Genomic DNA, 21,257 nt, shown 5'->3' with positions numbered 1-21,257 from the left:
TCTTGAATGAGGGTGTGGGAGGTTTCCCCAATCTGATAACTTATTCGCTTCTGAATAAGCTAAATTACCCACATTAACTTTAATAGTGAACTGAAGTGAGGTTACTCAAAGTGTACCTTTGTTCTCAGTGGTTTATCTCTTTTGAGATATACTGTATGATCTAATTTTTTCTAAAACTAAGACAAAAAATATTTTAATGTTACAACCATAATAGCAGCAATTTAGCGAGTAAATCTGGCTATAATTTAAATGAGATTATTTTAAATCTGCAGCATGACACTTGGTATTCAAAGACTGGCCCGTTGCAGTTCCTCAGCCATCATTACTGATAGTGACTCCCTGCAAAGTGTGTCCTCTCGTCCTTCCCATCTGCTTTAAAGAAAATGTACATGCCTTTAAGATTATTAATATTTCTTCCAAACTCATCCTCATGCCATTCCAGATGTGCATGACATTCTTTCTTCTGCAGAACACGAACAAAGGTTTTTAGAAGAATACTTCAGCTCTGTTGATCCTCACAATGCAAGTGAATGGTGGCCAGAAATGTGTAGCTCCAAAACGCAAATAAAGGAAACATAAAAGTTATCCATTTGACTCCAGTGGTTAAATCCAGATCTTCAGAAGTTATCCAGTTGGTTTTGGGTGAGAACAGACCAAAATGTAACTCCTTTTCTACTATAAATCTTGACATCAGCAGTCTTCTTGGCGATCATGATTTCAAGCTCTATTACACTTCCTATAGCACCATCTAGTGCTCTGCACATGCATCTAACATTAGGAAGTGTAATCAAGCTAGAAATGATGATTGTGTCTAGAGACTGCAATGGCAATGTCACGATTCACTGTGTTTCTCCCCTGTCATCTGTTCCCAGACTACACTTACCATAATTCCCTGCTCTCATCTCTGCCAGCTGTCCTTCATTGTCCTCAATTGTGACATCGATTGTCATTTAGTCATTATCCTTTGTGTATTTAAGCCCTGTTGTTTGATCATTCGTAGTCAGTTGACCTCCCGTGTATAACCAGTGCCCTTCGTAGATGTTTGCTCCTGTTTATGCTCTTTTTTCCCCATCGTGGATGTTTCTTTTGTTTATTTTATTAAATACTTTAAGCTGCATGCATAGTGAAAATGTTTTTAGGCCTAAATATTGATTTGTTCTCACCCATAACCAACTGAATCACTTCAGAAGATATGGATTTAACAACTGGAGTCATATGAACTACTTTTATACTGCCTTTATATGCTTTTTGGTGCTTAACATTTCTGAGCACCATTCACTTGCATTGTATGGACCTACAGAGTTTAAATATTTTTCTAAAAATCTTTGTTTGTGTTCTGCAAAAGAAAGAAAGTCATACACACATGGGATGGCATGAGGATTAGTAAATTATGAGAGAATTTTCATTTTTGGGTGAACTATCCCTTTAATTTTTCTATATTTACGCCTCTCATCAACAGTAAAATGGCATTTTCTTGCAACGAAAATAAAGCATTTTGGAAACACTCTCCATTGCGTATATACATTAGAAAATTGTGACATTTTAAAACAGATTAAATTAAAACAGATTAGTGTGGATGTGGCCTAAGTGCCTCAAACCAAACTTTAAATATCTTTCAAGGATTAATGCTACAAACCTGGCAAAGATCGGTCAATCCAGTGCTTCATTCTACCTGAAAAGCACTTATTGTGTCAATCAGGTACCTTGTAAAAATGTTACTGGTCAAGCTCTGTCAGCGTGGCATTCGAACAGCACGGCCGAGCATTCATTCATCAATGATATACCATGGTTTACAGGAAGACTCAGACAGCTTTGTCATGGCCAAAGAGGATGCTTACAGGGGTGGGGATAAAGTCTTGATTAATCAGGCCAGGAACACACTGAATAAGGAAATCAGAGTGGCTAAAAGATGCTATTTTCAGCTAACGACCCTGCATCAGTGTGGAGTGGCCTGAAACAACTTACTAATTACAGGACTCCTACCCCCAACCCTGTGGTTGACCAACAACTGGCTGATGACCTGAATGTGTTTTACTGTAGATTTGAAAGGCCCAATCTCACACCCCACACCTGCTCTGACCTTCACTACACACAAACACCAACACCACCTGCAACCCCCCGCCTCCCCCCTCCTGCTAATCAACCTGCACTCAAGATCTGTGAAGATGATGTGTGCTGCGTCTTTCGGAAGCAAAAGACAAGGAAGACTTCAGGCCCAGATGGCGTCTCACCAGCGTGCCTCCGATCCTGTGCTAACCAACTGGCCCTCATCTTCACACAGATCTTCAATAGATCACTGGAACAGTGTGAAGTCCCATGCTGCTTCAAACGCTCAATTATTATCCCTGTCCCTAAGAAACCAAAAATCACAGGACTTAATGACTACAGACCTGTCCCCTGATGTCTGTGGTCATGAAGTCATTTTTGAAACTGGTGTTAGGCCACCTGAAGGACATCACTGGACCCTTTCTTGATCCCTTTCAATTTGCTTATCGTGCAAACAGGTCTGTGGATGATGCAGTCAACATGGGATTGCATCATGTCCTGCAACATCGGGACATATGCAAGGATCCTTTTTGTGGACTTCAGTTCAGCTTTCAACACAATCATCCCAGCTATTCTCTGGACTAAGTTAAACCTTCTCCCTGTTCCCATGTCTATCTGTCAGTGGATTACCAGCTTTATGACAGACAGGCAGCAGCTTGTGGGACAGGGGAAATTCACTTCCAGCACCTCTACAACCAATGACTGCACCACCAGGGACCCCTCTGTCAAGCTCCTGAAGTTTGCAGATGACACTACTGTCATTGGCTTCATCCGAGATGACGTTGAGTCTACATACAGAAAGGAGGTTGAACGGCTGGCTAACTGGTGCAATAAAAACATCCTGGAGCTGAACATGCTCAAAACGGTGGAGATGATTGTGGACTTTAAGAGGAACACCCCAACATTGACCCCCCTCTCCATTCTAAACAGCACTGTGGCAGCAGTGGAGTCATTCAGGTTTCTGGGCACTACCATCTCACAGGACCTGAAGTGGGAGACTCACATTGACTCCATTGTGAAAAAGGCCCAGCAGAGGTTGTACTTCCTTTGCCAGCTGAGGAAGTTCAACCTGCCACAGGCGCTGTTAGTACAGTTCTACTCAGCAGTCTTTGAGTCTGTCCTCTGCACTTCAATAACTGTCTGGATTGGTGCAGCTACGAAATCAGACATCTGAAGACTGCAGAGGAGAGTTCGGACTGCTGAGCGTATTATTGGATGCCCCCCCTTCAAGAACTATACATTTCCAGTGTGAGGAAAAGGCTGTAAAATCACTCTAGATTCCACTCACCCAGCCCATTACCCTTTGAACTATTGTCTTCTGGCCGACGCTTCAAAGCTCTGAGCACCAGAACCGTCAGACACAGGAACAGTTTTTTCCCTCAAGCGATCCATCTCATAAACAGTTAAAGCAGCCCCATTGAGCAATAATTATGTGCAATACACAGTTTAAGTCTATTTATATTATATAAAATATCCTCTTCTGTGATTACAAACAAAGGAAAAAAGTAAAAAAAACATTTTGTACTGTATGACATAATGTTCACGATGTTATGACATACTGTATTTTTGTACTTATATAACAGATTTGTTTTAGATTTATGCTTACGTATGTGCGTATGTATAAAGGTGTGTATCTGTGTGTATGTACATACATGTATATGTATAATTATATATATATACTGTATATATATATATATATATATATATATATATATATATATAAATAATCTTTTTTATTTACATTTTTTTATTATCTATGTCTTGCTGCTGTTTTTGTATTGTTGTGCACTGGAAGCTCCTTTCACCAAGACAAATTCCTTGTATGTGTAAGCATACTTGGCAATAAAGCTGATTCTGATTCTGAAGAATGTAGTGGTCAGCTAATCAGATTGGAGCTGCGATTTCAGACAGCTCTTTACATTTTTGTGTGCAGAATGCATCAGACAGTCAGTGAATGAACTGTGGGCGGTGCATGAGCGAGACTAAAGAGCACAACAGTGCCCTGCCCATTTTTAAGCCATCTAGGTTCTTGAATTCATTATTTCCATAGGAATTTCACAAAACCTGTCATTAAAGAGTTCTAATTCATGAACCAAACCAACCAGCTCCGAGATGAATCACAACATTACACATTTTGATTTGAAGCAAAAAAGTATTTGAAAATCGGACAAATAGACAAAGGTACATAAAGTTTGAGAGTGAAGAGTGACTGACTCGATTGCTTCATTCACAGTGCTTCATGGGAGTGGGCGGTCGCTGCAGAGCTTTTTTGGTGCACTTTGTTGGCTGCGACTGTCTGATTGGTGGAATGTTTCTGTTCAGGTTCATGGGTAGTGTAGTTCTTAACCAGAAAAAAATAGTAACACTTTACAATAAGATTCCTTTTGGTAACATTAGTTAACAACATTAGTTAACATTAACTATGAACAAAACTTGTACAGCATTGATTAATCTTAGTTGATCAAATTAGTTATTGCACTATGAATAATGTGATCTAACAATGAATAATAATTTTTTGTTAACAAACTTTAAATGCTGTTAAAAATATATTGTTAATTGTTTGTTTATGATGTTAATGAATGAAACCTTATTGTAAAGTGTTACCAACAAAATAAATAAATAAATAATAAGGTTGAAATAACGCAGACTAATGGTTTCAACAGAAGCATGCCATCGATTCACAACCTCGGAGCTCATGGCAGGTTTGCCTTCAAAGGTTTATAATTTCAAATGAATTTGCTAATGGAAAAAAATGAAATGGGATGGAATTTTACTTCTGGAAACCAGCTTCTCCAGAAAGACCATGCTGGTCAAAGGTGACCCTTGTTCTGTAGTATAGATGTCAACGAACAGTCAAAATTGAATGCAAAGTCTCTCTTTTAAAAGCAATACAACAAATTAGTGTGGCTATCCTACTAATTGCATTTATACTTATTTATCATTTTTGACAGTTGGTTGTGAAAGTGGAGATTACAGATGGAGGCTCGAAGACCCTAATGGTAGATGAGAGACAAACGGTCAGAGAAGTTACGGACAACCTGTTTGAGAAGACACACTGCGACTGCAACATAGACTGGTGCGTGTGTGAGACCAACCCTGACTTACAGACTGGTGCGTATCATCCATTCAGTGTTCATCATGTTTATATTACTGGATTTCTCAAGATGATGGAGTGTGTTTTTAATGGCGTGATGACAGCCAGGCTCCAGTGAGTTCACAGTACAGCACTGACGTACCACCTTCCATACACATTCACTCTCACACACCAAATGACAGGTGGGTTTAATTTACTACCCCAGACACCGTCAGTCAACCTCCCTATCATGTGGAAATACAGCCTTATGATCGAAATCCCCCATTTCAATCTCTCCATCTGCTCTGAGACGTTTTCTACGGCCATTACCATCTGTTTGCTTTATGGCTGCCAAATTTTAGATTGAAAGAGTCTGGTTTTATCTTTTGTTATACCATTTGTTCTTCAGGCAAAGACAAAGATTGTAACCTTCAGTTAGTGGTTACAGTGTCCTTAAAGAAAAATGATATAAGAATTAAACTACTTAAATTAGACTAAACTGTGCAGACTGTGAGGTAACTCACTGGGGTTTGGAAGAGAGTTATTGTTAAAACTCTGGAAATGTATTACACCCAAGTTAATTTAAGAGAAGCATGGCAATATAATACAAAAATGCACTCATATGATGATGTTTCCAACTTTGAGAGTCTTCTAACCATGAGAAAATGGCTGATGAAGGATGATCTAAACAGTCTTGAGTTTGACACAGAAACAAATACAGTATTTTCACATGCTCTGGCGTTGTTTCCTCCTGTATGGATAAACAGTTCCTCACCAACATCTGCTCACATGAGGAAATCGTGCATATGCTTAACGTAAAAATAGCTTTCATTTACTGTATTAGAGGCAGACTCAAACCATGCCAGAACCACGACCACCCATCATCTTTTCTCATTCCGGAATTTAATCAGAAGTTGTGGTCTGTGAAACTGAGATATGGCAGCCAACATAGAACATACTGCATAAAAGACTGTCAGCCACAGTGTCTGGGTGGGCAATGAGAGGTTCAACCATTAAAGGACTAATAATACCTGAAACAAGTTTTATTAGACATAAGAACAACCAGTGTAGGGGAGAGTACTGCATTAAAATTGTAATCAGATGTGTAAGCTTTTACATTAAACGTTTTGTAATCTTATCTGATAACTTTTGGGTTAGGCCTACTTATTGCAAATAAGGAATGGGGCAGCATTGTCTTCAGTGTATGGATGTTGTGTCTTGCCTATGTATTTCAGGCTCTGGTTTAGATCAATTTTCTTTTCTTCTTCTTTTTTATATAGTAGTAAATTATGCTCTAGTTATTACTGTTGAATGATAGGTAATGTAATGAAAAATGTAATCATGTAACCTATATAAATTAACTTTGATTGAATATGCACATTTTAAAATGTAATCTAATTTCAAGTTTTATGTATTTGTAATCTGATTACTACCCGGCACTGATAACAACATATTTCAAATAGATTTCCACTGTAAGCTTGTAGTTCTTTTGAAATATATTTTAAAAACCTTTGCTTCCTCACAAGTATTTTCAGATGTTTTTTTATTTAAAAACTGTATTTATGACTGTTTTGCCATTTTATTATGTTTTACCAATGGTCTATTTTTTTTTGTTCCATAGATGAGGGTCACAGTGTCATATTTAGATTTGATTTCAGACAACAGTATTTAAAAATATCTCCTTTTCTCAATTTTTTTATGCTTTATTTGCAATTATTATAATTTTTAAAGAAAGAAATCAGTCTTCTCACAACAAATTCTTGACCTACAGAATTTGTAGGTCATTCAGAATGAACAACAACAGTCTAAACGAGATTGAGAATTTGAGTTTGAACTTTCTACAGAACGAGGTTTTGAGGACCATGAGAACCTGGTGGAACCTCTGTCTACATGGCAGAGAGACAGCGAAAACAAAGTGCTTTTTCAAGAGAAAAAAGACAAGTATGAAGTCTTCAAAAACCCTCAGGCAAGTGCTTTGGACAGTCACAATATCTGTGCTTTCTATTAATACCCATTCAATGACTGCTTATGACATCATTACATTCAGTAAATTGCAGTATGCTGTTAGTTTAAGGACTGTGTCAATTCCCAAGCAAATACAATTCAGTGAGAAATTCAGTTTTTCTTCCATACAGTTTGCAAGCTCACTGAAAATGGAACAGAAAACAGTAGAACAGAATAAAAATGTAGAATTTAACACTTTATTTCTATAATGGTAGAAGTGTGTTTGCTGATGTTGAGAGTTATGTGTACAATCATAAGTGTATCTTGACCGCTTGGCCGCTGACTGACATGATGTTGAAAATTACTGTCATGAATGTTACATAATTATGCACAAAATTGAAGCACGCTTCCAAAAGATAGTTTTGATGAACATTCTGATCAAGAAAGGCTGTTGAGTGGTGATGTAATCAGTCCTCTTTTCCAGGTTTTTTATTTATGGAAAAAGGATAAGACATCTCTCAAGGACATGAAAGAAAAAGATAAAGAGCAACTGCTGGAGGTGGGTCTGGCTTAGACTTTGATATAATCAAGAGATTTCATGGTTTGTTAGAGATGAAGACATATTACAGGATGTATTAAAATAAGTTCAACAGAGTCAGATGTAACATCATCTGGATTTGAAGCTTCTTGAAGTTGATGCAAAGGCCTAATCAATTACGGGAAATGTTACATTAGCCTGAGTCTAGATTTTCTGGGTCTAAAATATGAGACAAGTTCTCCTAAAGTCTTCATTCCTGGGTGTAGGAGAACTTCTGTGGACCCTCCATCATTGTGCCTGACCTGGAGGGGGTTCTGTATCTGAAGGAGGATGGGAAGAAATCATGGAAACAGCGTTACTTCCTGCTGCGGGCCTCTGGATTGTATTACTCACCCAAAGGCAAGACCAAGGTCAGGCAGCCCAAACATTACAACATACTCTGCATTTATTTTGACTAGATATGGAGTTTAGACATATACTCAAGCATCAAAGACACTATGAAATCCAAATGGGAGTTTTATGTCTTAGTTATGAAAGCCAAAATGAATGTGTTACGACAGACTGAAACAAACCACGTCTGGACCTGTTTCTCCGACCCAATGATGTGAGCACTCTGCGTTCGAAAGTCCAGAGCCTTTACATTCCAAACGCTGTCAATCATGTACATTACCATTTCAGTTATTCGTTGTTTGCTCCTGCCCATTTGATAGCTTGCCTAATCATCATATAGAGAAGCTGGGCTTCGAGGATGGACAAAAATACATTGATTGAAAATTAAATGTCCAATAAACAATCAGATAATTTTTCCAATGCAAATAGCACTCATGAAGCTCACATAGACTCCCAGAGAAACACGACATCTGGGCAAGGACCTAAAAAGACCTGTTTGGAGCCTCTTGTGCTTTTGCACCATTGATTTAAATTGTACAGGTATCTGCTAAAGACCCCCATTAAACTAAATTTCAAGAGTAAACCCAAAGTTTTTGTGATTACCCTTTATCCTCTGCTATATCCATCTGCCACTAGGCTAACCTCTACTATCATCAAAGTAATATATCATTCATTTTATTTGTAGTATTTGCATATCAGTGTTTTAATAATTAACCTAATTCATTTGAGTCACTCAAGTGTGGTTTTCTCTCTCTCTCAGGCATCACGGGACCTTGTATGCTTGGTGCAGTTTGACAATGTGAACGTGTACTACTGCAAAGAATATAAAAATAAATACAAAGCACCCACAGACCACTGCTTCATCCTCAAGGTAGTTTTTCATTATAATATACCACTCACATTCTCAGATGCTATCCACACAAAACATGAAAAAAAGTAACCTTGACCACCAGTCTCTGCCGTTCTGAACTTTTTGGTTTGTTTTTGACATTCAGATATATCTAAAAACATACTAGTTTAAGTAAGGCACCGCATTACCTTCTGTCTAGAATATAGTAAGTATATTGATATTCTTTATCTGGCAGTGGAAAATAATCGCTTGCAAGTTGGTCAAAGGTAGGAGAGCTACCTATGTTTCTTAAGGCTTGGGTTTCCCGAAAGCTTCAGCTGAGAGTGTGATACCTTACTACCTTGAAATCAGAAGTATAACTAGCTCTCCGCATTCTGTTTGATCATCTGAAAAAATGCAAAATGCTCTTCAATCAAAAGTGGTCATGGATTTGAAAGCAGACATTATGGACATGAAGATTACAGCACCAAAAGCTGTAATTACATGCCTTTAAAAGCATCCATTCCCTTCAAGATAGCAAGTAGGTGTGGAGCATTGGTCTGACCGGTCAGAGGCCTGGAGATGACCTTTTGTCAACCCTACAATATGCTCCACTGGTCCAAATCCCCAAACTAAATTCCTGTTGTAGCAAAAATGGCACAACTATTCTCAGGCCAGTGTTATGGGGCAATCTCAGCTTTTCAAGTAATTTTGTGTAAAAACAAGTGATCTTAAAGTTCTCCAGGCAGTAGGGCATGCATCTTACAGTATATTAATGTACTATAAATCTACTCTGCTCCCTTTCATAAGTGTCCACTCAAAGACCATTACTCAAGGTTGTAGGTTTAACTCCCTAATCCTTGGTTTTTAAACACAAATTGCACAATGATTATTTCAAGGTGTGAGCCTCCTCTAAGCCTGTTGCATTAGTATATCGTGATTACCCAAATGACTACCCTCAAAGATAAAAGCAGTGCTGTAGCATTTGAACTTCCAGAATGCAGGAAGTGGTTGGGGAAGCATCTTTTCCTGTTTAGAGTTGAGGGTTGGCATTACATGTGGCAACACTAATAGATCAAAATAGAGCTTTATATTTCAGCAACAGTGATGGGTGTTTCCACACAGGTAGCATTTGAAGAGTTTATAAACTTGCTAAAATTTATGCAAAAAAGGTGCATAAAAACATTTATACTCCATCTTGAAGTGGACATTGTTTTTTACTCATTAATAAGACATAAACTTTGATGAAAACACATGTTCCAAATACAGTATATTCCTACAGAATTTATATAGGAATACACTGTAGATGTGCATCAAAAAATTAATTACGGGGGCCTGGGTAGCTCAGCGAGTTACACGCTGAATATCACCCCTAGAGTCGCAAGTTCGAATCCACGGTGTGCTAAGTGAATCCAGCCAGGTCTCCTAAGCAACCAAATTGGCCCAGTTGCTAGGGAGGGTGGGGTAACACATGGGGTAACCTCCTCATGAATGTGGTTCGCTCTCAGTGGGGCGTGTGGTGAGTGTGCGTGTATGCCGCATTGAATAGCGTGAAGCCTATTCGAGTCACTACAGCACCACGAGGACTTATGGTGCATTCACATACAATGCGAAGCATGCAAAGACCATGCAAAGATGGCGGGTGGCGCGAATGATGTGACTCGAACTCGCGGAATCGCTCATTCGCATAATCGCGCGAGTTGAAAGTTTTACGAGGAAAAACTTGAGTGAGAAATTTGCATGACTCGTTGTCACGAAAGCCTATCAGTATTGAGATTATCTGGATGAAAAAAGACGAAGTTGGAAGTTGGACTACCTGGTAAGTTCTGAAAATATGCGCATCTACTTGATTCCAGCTATTGGTTGCACTTTACTATGAACCAAGTCGTAGAAGCCCCTCCTCCTGTCCATTTCCAAAAGAGAAGGGGGAAAACTCTAGGGTTCGCATTACTTGCACGAATGTGAGTTTAAACACAAATGTATAATCCAGCGGTCAACCTCACGTGAGCAATGCGAGGCGAACATTTTCTTCACATTGTATGTGAAAGCACCATTAGAGTGCATTGGGAATTGGGGAGAAAAAGGAGAGAAAATTCATTACATTTAATAAAAGAGAAAATGTAGCTTCAACTTTCATTTTCATTTCCAATTTGTGGGCAATTTCCCCAGAATTTAATATTTTTTTTATTTTAAATATTTTGGGGGAGGGGGTTGTATTATTCGCAAATTATTTTTGTGATTTAAAGATTTTGCTCATAAATTAAATTTGCAACTATTGTTAATCATGAGGTTCTAAGCCCAGGTTCTTAACTGTGTGTGTGATACATCATAGCTATCTAGACAAACACTGCTTGCATGCAGCTTACTTAACAGCCAGCCCAGTGAAAAAGACATCTGTTTTTTATCAGCTAAACACAAAAAATGACTTGTCATCCAGTAACAGTATATCCTTTATATCCATCTGGAAATATAAAGCTGTGTGTCCTCAGCATGACAGTGAATGGAACATTACCTAATAATTCTACCAAGTAGGGGCACATAAAGGAGAACCATAGAGGACCAAAGAGTGAGCCTTGTGGCACTCCACTGCCACTTTAGCTGTATTAGGTCAGTTCCTTTTAACACATAAGGTGCTAATAGTCTGGTAAGGATGACTAAATCAGGCTAGTAAGCTTGTAAAAAGTGCTAGCATGGTTTTCAAGCCTCTCTAAAAGTAATTTTACAATTCATAGTATAAAACACAGCACTGAGGTCTAGTGCAAAAATTATAAAAGGTGGTGGATTTTTGTTACACTAAGACCATGCGCTTCATGGATGGGTTTTCACTGTTGCGCACCATCTCCGTGTTTAAATCTGCGTCTGCTGCTGAACATGTTTACATGTTTATACACATCTTCACGTGATCGTCGATGGGGAAATAGGGTGGCGGGAAAATGTGTGTGGTGCATTATGAAGCTCACAATACAGCAACGAATGTCCCATACAATTGCACAGATGATGACCAGCAAAATAGATAAATGGGGAAAATCCCCCTTTTATAAACTTAAAAAACTTGTCTTTTCAGTGCCCAAATCCTTAAAAAGTGTCATTAGAAGAAATTATGTTAAACAGTGGTAACTATTTAATTCAAAAGATAAAACATAAAATAATATGTAGTTGTTGTGTTTTCAGTAAAGGCCATAAATAGTAAATTCAGTAAATAGAATTTACAAATCACTTTTTTTTTTATCAGCATTTTCCATTCTGTCCCAACTTTTTTAAATTGGGGTTGTCCCCCCAAATATTTTTTTTTTCCATGTACACTTATACATTTTACCTTCAGCTCATTTAAAGGATTAGTTCACCTAAAACGGAAAATTCTGTCATGATTTAGTCAGATGTCATTTGTAACACATTTGTTTTAGCTTCTATCGTGGAACACAGGAGCTATTTAGGAATTCGATCCAAGATGGCGGTGTGGTAGCACAACAGCAGCCACTCCGGATCCAAAATGGTGCTATTTTTGTACTTAGCCTGACTTTTTACGGCACATGGACATCGGAGCAACCGGTGTTCGTGTTTACCATCGCCAGACACTGCTAAAATATAAGACTCATACAACAACCAAGCTGCATGATGATCTGCAGGAGAAGCTACACAACCTCGGCTTGCTGCGGAGACCAAGCCTCCAGTCCTCGGCATAGCCTGATGCTGGTGGCCTGGGGAGAGGACGTCGTAAGCGGTGTGCGAGGAAGCGAGGAAGCTGACTGGCACATGTTCAGGGAGGCTGCAACGTATGGCGACTCTACCAACTTGGAGGAATACACAGCATCAGTGATCTGCTACATCAGCAAGTGCATTGATGATGTCACTTTCTCCAAGACCATCACCACACGCCCCAACAAGAAGCCGTGGATGACTGCGGAGGTGCGTGCGCTGCTGAGGACCCGAGACTCTGCCTTCAGAGCAGGTGACAAGGCGGCCCTAAGACCAGCGAGGGCCAAACTGTCCCGCACCATCACTGAGGCAAAGCGCACACACGCCCAGAGAATCCACAGTCACTTCCAGGACAGTGGCGACATGTGGCGTATGTGGCAGGGCATCCAGGCATCACCAACTACAGTTGCCTGTGACAAAGATGCCTCCCTTCCAGATGTGCTGAACGCCTTCTACGCTCGGTTTGAGGCACAGAATTACATGGTGGCGAGGAAGACCACCCCTCCTCCCAACGACCAGGTGCTCTCTTACCATGGCTGATGTGAGGAAAATTCTATGTAAGGTCAACTCCACCACCACCACCACACTGAGCACTGGGGCCCCCCAGGGCTGTGTGCTCTGTCCACTGCTGTTCACTCTGCTGACTCACAAACAACATCTAACCACATCATCAAGTTCGCAGATGACACGACCGTGGTGGGTCTCATCAGCAAGAACGAAGAGTCAGCATACAGAGAGGAGGTGCAGCGACTGGTGTAGAGCCAACAACCTGTCTCTGAATGTGGACAAAACAAAAGAGATCGTTGTTGACTTTAGGAGAGAACAGAGTGACCACTCTCCGGTGAACATCGATGGCTCCTCTGTGGAGATCGTCAAGAGCACCAAATTCCTTGCTGTTCACCTGGTGGAGAACCTCACCTGGTCCCTCAGCACCAGCTTTATCACCAAGAAAGCCCAGCAGCGTCTCTACTTTCTTCGAAGGCTGAGGAAAGCACATCTCCCACCCCCCATACTCACTGCATTCTATAGAGGGACTATTGAGAGCATCCTGAGCAGCTGCATCACTGCATGGTTTGGGACTTGCACTGTTTCGGACCGCAAAGCCCTGCAGAGGATAGTGAGGACAGTCATCGGGGTCTCTCTTCCCTCCTTCAAAGACATTTACACAAAGCGCTGCATCCACAAAACAACCAGCATTGTGGACGACCCCACACACCCCTCACACAAACTCTTCTCCCTCCTGCCGTCTGGCAAGAGGTAACGAAGTATTCTGGCCTTCACGGCGAGACTATGTAACAGCTTCTTCCTCCAAGCCATCAGACACCTCAATACTCAGAGACTGGTCTGACACACACACACACCTGTACACCATCCAACTTTTGCACATGTCCAGAGTTGCACTTTTTATTTATTGTCACTATACCTGGCTGCTACCTCAATAACTGCTATGTCCATAGAACACTATTGCATAGTATGTTATGTTTACATTTGGCAGTTTTCGAAACGGTCATCTTTTTGCACTATTCATTACAAATGTGTACTGGTCGGCACTGCACTTGTCTCTTGCTGTATCTATTGTCTGGTTCCTTTCAGTAATTTATTGCACTATCCCATACTTTTTTTGCACATGTTTGCACGTGCACTTTATGTAGAAATATTATGTAGAAATATTATTTAGTCTGTGTAGTCTCATGTGGTTCTGTGTTTGTCCTATGTTGTTTTATGTAGCACCATGGTCCTGGAGGAACGTTGTCTCGTTTCGCTGTGTACTGTACTAACCGTATATGGTTGAACTACAATAAAAACCACTTGACACTTGACTTGATATTTAGCAGAAGCATTCGTACCTGGTGCAGTACATAATTTTACATTACCAGTTAGGATACTTTAAAGTTGTCATGCCATGCAGTACCTGAGATCCACTTATAATGTTAGTACGTAAAAGCACCGGGGTTCGACAGAATCAAATATGAGTCTGAAACCAGACCAACACTGCAGGGGGAGCCTAGAACAATCGTGCTCGGATCTGGACTGCAGCAAATGTGCCCAGTGTGAAGACCACCTTAAAAAGAGGAAATCCAAACGTGCCGTTTTTGCAGCCAGGTTTAAATAAATGTGTTTTTATTTATTATTATTATTGAGGAGGACGTTTTACAGTATGTACAGTATGTTTTACTGTACTGTTTTTATAGATCAATGAACTCAAATGTGTCAAATGATGAAGGAAATTTGATTTCTCAAGTCATGACCTCTTTAATGATTTTGTAATATTTTTGAAGCTTAACCTTCAAGGTAAAACTGACAAACATTCACACCCTTGGTCCAATCAGATTAGTGGACCCTGACTAACTGCTGTGTAATAAATATTATCCAAATAACCAATTCTTTTAATATTGTTCATTTTCATAAGTCTTGGCTGTATACAGTTTCGAAACTACTTAGCAACTTGGCACATTTCAAAGAATGCACAGTCACAGGTGAGGGCTTATAGTTATTTTTAAACGCAGCTCATCAGAATTTAGAGCGCAACTATCAGTTTTCAAATAACTATATTACCAACATAAACCCTGTATGACACAATCATATCTAATGTATGATTATGGCAATAAGCGTGTCCATTGAGAAGCTGAACTCAGTGCTTAGCTTGTAATGCTTTTCGAAGGTATTTCTGGTTATGAGAATGATTATGTTGGGATAAGCTGTTTTATGTTGATGTCAAGCAAGAGGGAAGTAAAAATGCAAACACATAACATGGAAAAGATGAAGTAGACTCAAAAAAATACTTGGCAGAGCTCAAAGTCAGACTATGCTCTAATGGAAAAAGGGAATGTGTTCATTGTGAATTTTTTGCAATATGCCATATTTCTGTCTTTATCATGTTCAAGTGCAAATTTCAGTTTGGAAGCAAGAGCTACAGCATTAATTGGCTAATAGAAGTGTGTTTGCAGTCAAATATTTGATTTTTGTGTGCCATCTTCTGTATATACTATGCTACTGCAGTTAAACAAGATCAGTGGAAAGTTGTTCTACAACTCTCTTCAACTTCAGTGAGCAAAACAGTGTCATGGTCATATGCATAAATCCACAGAACAATGCTTAGTGATTAAATCATGAGAAATACTGAATTGTCTTGGCCTTGAAATGTGTTATTACATTTGTATAGCAATATAGGGAAACACAAGTTGCTTTATGTTGATATGGTTATTGTGACATGTTTTCAGCATCCTCAAATCCAAAAAGAATCGCAATACATCAAGTATCTGTGTTGTGACGACGAGTGGTCCATGACCCTTTGGGTAACTGGGATACGTATCGCAAAGGTGAGCCAAAACCAAGCAATCATTTACAAACCCTACTTCTTTTGCAAAATCTGGGTAGCATTTATGAAACGGATGTTGTTTCTATGATAAAAAGCCTGGAAACATATTACTAAGTGGCTGATGAAGCGAAGTTGACTCTATATGAACATTATGCACCAAGATGTGTCATTTACTGTGGTAAATTGGAGCTGTATTTTGTGTTTGATTCTGTTACGAGCTCTTTAATCGTATACCTTTTAATCTGTTTTTGGTTTTAACAATTATGCTGTAATTGTTTTTATAGTACGGCAAGCAGTTATATGATAACTACAAGGCCGCTGTGAGGAAAGCCGCAGGTTCAGCAACGTGGGTTAATCGCACATTTCAGGATAGCCCATCCATCTCCAATGCATCAACACCATCCCCCACACCTAAAGGTAAAGATAATGGAGATTGATAAATGCATATAAGTAGATTATAAATCGATTTATTATAGATTATTTCATCTTTGTTATAAGTGGAGAACTTTGAGGACATTTAGAACATTTTGTGTTTATTTTACAGCTAAAGCTGCAAATGGACATGCTCCTCAGCAACCAATGGAGAACAAGGTATAACATCTCTGAATCTATCAGCTCTCTTAGAGGCCTTTCACATTGGCACTTAAGTCTGAATCAGATGATGGTTTACATGAAAAATTAGCTGTTTTTGGGACCGGGGAGGGGACCCTAGAACCCTAGACTGCCTGTAGGAAGTCCTTAACAAAAAATCTAGTGTTCTGACAAACCTGCCGCTTCCCTCTCATTATTTCCACATGCAAATGAGCTTGCAATTTGCCTGAAATGTTTGCCAGAAGTTTGCACTCTTCACCGTCAGTTTTGAACCTGCAGGAAACCTTTGACAACTGTCACGGTCCTGTCATTACCCTGTGCCCCATCCTTGGATTACATTTCCTTATTTTTTCCCTATCAGGGTAGTTTATGTTTATCGTTTTTCCTGCTTGTGGGAGTTTTAGTTTGATTTATGGATAGATGATAATGGATTACCCTTTTTTTTTGTATTAATGTATTAATTTATTTTAACTCTGCCTTTGGGTCTTGAGCCTCTTATTCCTGACATTACGAAAAGGTCAAGATGGACCCAGTGGAGATTTTCTTTTACTGGTTCTCCTGCTAGTCAAGTGGCTGCACGGGATAAGGCAGGAGGACAAGCCCTTGTGGGGTTATGCCCTAGAATTTTTTCCACTGTCCTTGGGTCTGGGATTCAATCAGACCTGCCTAATTGATCTTTTTTGGGCAGGTCTGAAAGAACCTATTATGTCCTATGTCCCAGAATGGGGTGAGGATGAGTACTTTCTCGAGGCAGTCAGGCAAGCCCTTAAATGGGAAGAATTGATCTGAGCCGGTGCCTCGGGAGACTTCCCATCTTCTTCCCAACCTGAGGACGAGGGCACTTCCCACATGGAAGTGGACACCAGTGGGCTCCACTGTTGCTAACCGCCAGGAGGCGTAGGCTGTTACTGCAGCAGTACTTCCCTCTGATTAGTGTGAGAATGTGTGGCATCACTTTGTTTGCTGTTGTTATGCATTCTCTCATCTTGTTTGTCGGTTGGCATGGTCATATATTGCCTTATTGTCTTGGCGATGTGCGCTCATACCTTTTGGGTATTTTTTTGTCTTGTGAGAGCACGTTGCTTTGTTTTGTTTCTGTAACCCTGCCTCCTTGTTTTCCCATTGTTAGTTTATTAGTCACACCTGCCCTGTCTTGTGAACCTGTTGATTTCTCTCCCTATTTTAGTCTCCTCGTGTTTGCTGTCCAGTGCCAGTTCGTCTTTTTTCCAGTCTTGTGTGTCTTGTGTTTTCAAATCGGTCTTGCTTGCAGTCCCAGTGCTGTTCGTTCCAGTTGGTCCTGATACTGCGTTACACTCTGCCCCAGCCCTGGATTATATTTTTTTGTTTGTATTAATAAATTAATTAATTTTAACTCTGCATTTGGGACCTGAGCCTCTAATTCCTGATAAGAATAATGGATAATTCGGTGCCACTGGCAAACACTTCAGTGCCAAGCCTGCTGAATTACGACATACAACACACAGGGCTGCAAATATCATTCACTCTGCTGCACATAATGGCGCACAATTAATAAAATAACAAATATAGCAACATTTTGTTCTCCTTCATGGGCACTTTTCACGTTTGTGACAATGCCAGTTGTATAGAAATGCACCAAGATTTGACAGAATCATATGTGATTACCAGACCAACACTGCAGGGGGCAACAGGAAAATAAATCTCTGGATTCAGACCGCTGCAAATATAACCAGTATGAAAACCACCTTAAATTAGTCATTCAGAAAACGGGCTGGGGCCATTAAGCAAACACCTAGCAACTACTCAGTATACCATAGCAACTACTTAGCAACACCCTAACAATCATCCAGGACATATTAGCAACCGTATAACAACATGATAAAAGCCAATGAGGACATCAATAGGGCTGGGTGATAGGACAATGTAATCGGATATCGACCATGTCTTACAAAGATCCCAATGCCGATTGTGAATAGACGATGATCAACAATATTGGGTAATGGCAAAACCATGGATCTGGGAAGTCGCCAAATATATTAAACAGTGGCCAGGGTGTGAAACTATCACCCGCCACCCTCAAAATGCAACAAGGCTGAATACAGTTCGCAAGCTCCTCGTCCAGATGCCGGTATTTCATGTGTGGATCATTTATAATCTACCCACAACAAGTCGTTGACGTCTCGGTGTGACACACGACAAGAAATTCTGTTAGTCACAAAGACACACGCTTGAAGAAAAACAGACAAAAGAAAAGCCATCATTACTTGTGTCTGATTTGCTGTTCAGAATTTTCATTTTGTGTTCAAATACTTTTGGGGCTGCTCCATCGTAATTCTGGATCTATACAGAAAGCTATTTTCCTTTGCTTCTAATATCATTATTTATTTGGAGCATGACACTCTTGTTTGTTTTTGAAGGGTTCTGGAAACCAAACATCATTTCCACCAAATCCACCTTTAATGGAAATCCTTCCGCCTCCACCCCCAGACCCTGCATTTCTTCCTCCACCCCCTCCTGCCCTTCCCACCACAACCAAAGGTAACAAGTTCACTCCTCCACCCATGGATGACTTGCCACCTCCTCCTTCAGAAGACCTTGAACTGCCCCCTGACTTTCTGCCTCCTCCACCACCTAGTTTTGTATCTTGTGGTGGTGGAGCTCTCCCTCCACCTCCTCCAGACCCTTTGTCCTCCCTTCCACCCCCACCTCCAGCCCTCCAAAACTCTGCATCCATGGGAGGAGGGCCTCCACCTCCACCCCCTCCACCTCTACCACCGGCTGCTGCCAACCATCTCGCTGGCTCCATTAGGAAAGTGGCTCCACCTCCACCAAAGAGGACTACACAACAACCATCAGCATCCTCTGGTGGAGACTTAATGTCAGAACTGATGTCAGCCATGCATAAAAAGCGCAGTCACCAATGAACTTGAAAAGAGAAATACTGTAGCTAATCGACTTCAGTTCCACAGTCCAACAATAAATAACCAAAGCTCTTTGGTGTTTAAGTATTTGGTGTGATGGACAGACATCCTGGTTGATTTACTTGTTGTTCAAGATATTTGTTTTGCACCGGTAGACTAAAAATGTGTAAATATGTTTTTATTACATGTCATTTGTCCTGACCAGGCACGACCAGTCAGAATTTTGGACCAGAGATTTCACAGTGGACAGGGATACTCAGGGATCAACAAAATGTCCTGCAGCTTGTATGTTTTTGACATAAACTCAGCTTTTATAAAGAGATAGCTTTATCGTGTCATGCCTGGCTAAGCTGTATCATCAACATTTTTTAGCACTGGTAATGAAAATAAAGGACATTCATTTATCATGGATTGGCAAATGATTCTGGAAACAAACACATCACAGACCCAATGTTATATGATAGGACATAATATGTTATATATGTACAAGTTATGTAATCAGACAACATGCCTTCACACCGTCTAGGGTGACCGGGGACATTTGTCCCAATAATTGTACCTTTGCTAAGCTCCACTCCCATGGTTACGGTTGCTTGCTCTGACAAGCTCTGCAGAACTCCCCATTGGAATGAATGGGAGATTGCCGTGAACAACACACTACAAAATATTCTCGTAAGTGGAATAGATCATATTATTTATTGCATGGGCTGGTATTAAGAGTGACATTGTGATGCATATTTATCTGATGTTTGATGTAAAAGAAATGGTTAAATTACTCAGTAATTTCATAAAAAACTGTGGAGACTGAACCAGAATCATATCAAACGGTTATTACAGTCACTTGAAAAGAGAAAAACTTCATTTAATAGTGATTACACATCTTATAACATTATCTTAGGTGAATAGAGCTGTTTATAACATCTCATATCATGTGAACTGTTTATTTATTATCATTTTTATAATGACTTGAATCAATGCAATAATAAATGAATGTTCATTATTAGCTTTTATGTAGCTTGAAGCAAATGTAGGTGTCGATGCAGGTGTTATATGTTCATTTGGGAGTGAGGGCTGAAAGTTTAATCCAGAACATGCTCTTCTCCAGATTTATTTTAAGATTATTTTATAAAAGAAAGAAAAACACAGCATATGCTCTCTGGGTAACTCGTGTCACTATTACAACAATGTGCTTTACATTTTCAGAGTTATTTTGATAAAATCCCACTTAAAAGTACTCAAACACACATTACTTCAATAGGCTGTCATTAGAAAATAGCAAACGCATGTCAGAGTAATGGCAGCAGGGCAACAGTTGCTAAGACAGGACTAATCAGAGGGCTTTTAAGGTTGGGCTTAGTGAAGGGACAATTACTCTTCACTTTTGTTAAACTATTTGTATAAACTGATTTGACCAGAAACCAGGAGCAGTGTCATGTGTTGACTTGAGTAACGATTGTTTTTTTTCATTAATAGAACAGTAAAGTATTACACTACTGGTCAAAATTTTGAAACACTTGTCTGAAATGTTTCTCATGCTCTTAAAAATCGTTTGATCTGAAGGTGTATGCTTAAATGTTTGATATAAATTTTGTAGACAAAAATATAATTATATGCCACCAATATAATATAATATGCCACCATATTAATTTATTTCATTATAAAACTAACATTTAATAAAAAATAAAAAAAGGTTTTTAAATTGATGACTTGGACTGAATAGTATGCAAATACTGACTGCCAACTCTCATTGGCCCTTTTCAATAGGTCAGAGGTGAATATCGGCGCTCAAGAGGGACCCCTAGTGTCGCTTCTCCGACACAACGTGGAGAGAGCGACAGAAGGGGAAATACAGTATATGGTGGTATTTCTACCAGCTGAGAACAAACGAAGAGCTAATAAATTTTATAGAGTCAAAAAAAACACCAGGAATT

General features: G+C 39.7%; 1 protein-coding gene across 2 annotated transcripts in view; it reads left to right on the top strand.

The window, feature by feature from the left end:
- Positions 1–19,730, top strand: part of LOC127635075 (amyloid beta A4 precursor protein-binding family B member 1-interacting protein-like) — a 38,693-nt gene extending 18,963 nt beyond the window's left edge. For both annotated transcript variants that reach the window (XM_052114851.1, XM_052114849.1), the window contains exons 6-14: positions 4,998–5,157; positions 6,964–7,085; positions 7,548–7,622; positions 7,868–8,011; positions 8,752–8,862; positions 15,738–15,836; positions 16,120–16,252; positions 16,380–16,426; positions 18,823–19,730. In XM_052114851.1, the coding sequence (XP_051970811.1) occupies positions 4,998–5,157; positions 6,964–7,085; positions 7,548–7,622; positions 7,868–8,011; positions 8,752–8,862; positions 15,738–15,836; positions 16,120–16,252; positions 16,380–16,426; positions 18,823–19,329 (1,398 nt within the window). In that variant the 3' untranslated portion in view covers positions 19,330–19,730. The remainder of the gene's footprint in view (positions 1–4,997; positions 5,158–6,963; positions 7,086–7,547; positions 7,623–7,867; positions 8,012–8,751; positions 8,863–15,737; positions 15,837–16,119; positions 16,253–16,379; positions 16,427–18,822) is intronic.
- The last annotated feature ends 1,527 nt before the right edge of the window (positions 19,731–21,257 follow it).

The sequence above is a fragment of the Xyrauchen texanus genome, chromosome 42, assembly GCF_025860055.1.
Source record: "Xyrauchen texanus isolate HMW12.3.18 chromosome 42, RBS_HiC_50CHRs, whole genome shotgun sequence".
NCBI classification, from domain to species: domain Eukaryota; kingdom Metazoa; phylum Chordata; class Actinopteri; order Cypriniformes; family Catostomidae; genus Xyrauchen; species Xyrauchen texanus.
The sequence above is the reverse complement of the archived record's forward strand: the minus strand, read 5'-3'. Positions and strand labels throughout refer to the sequence as shown.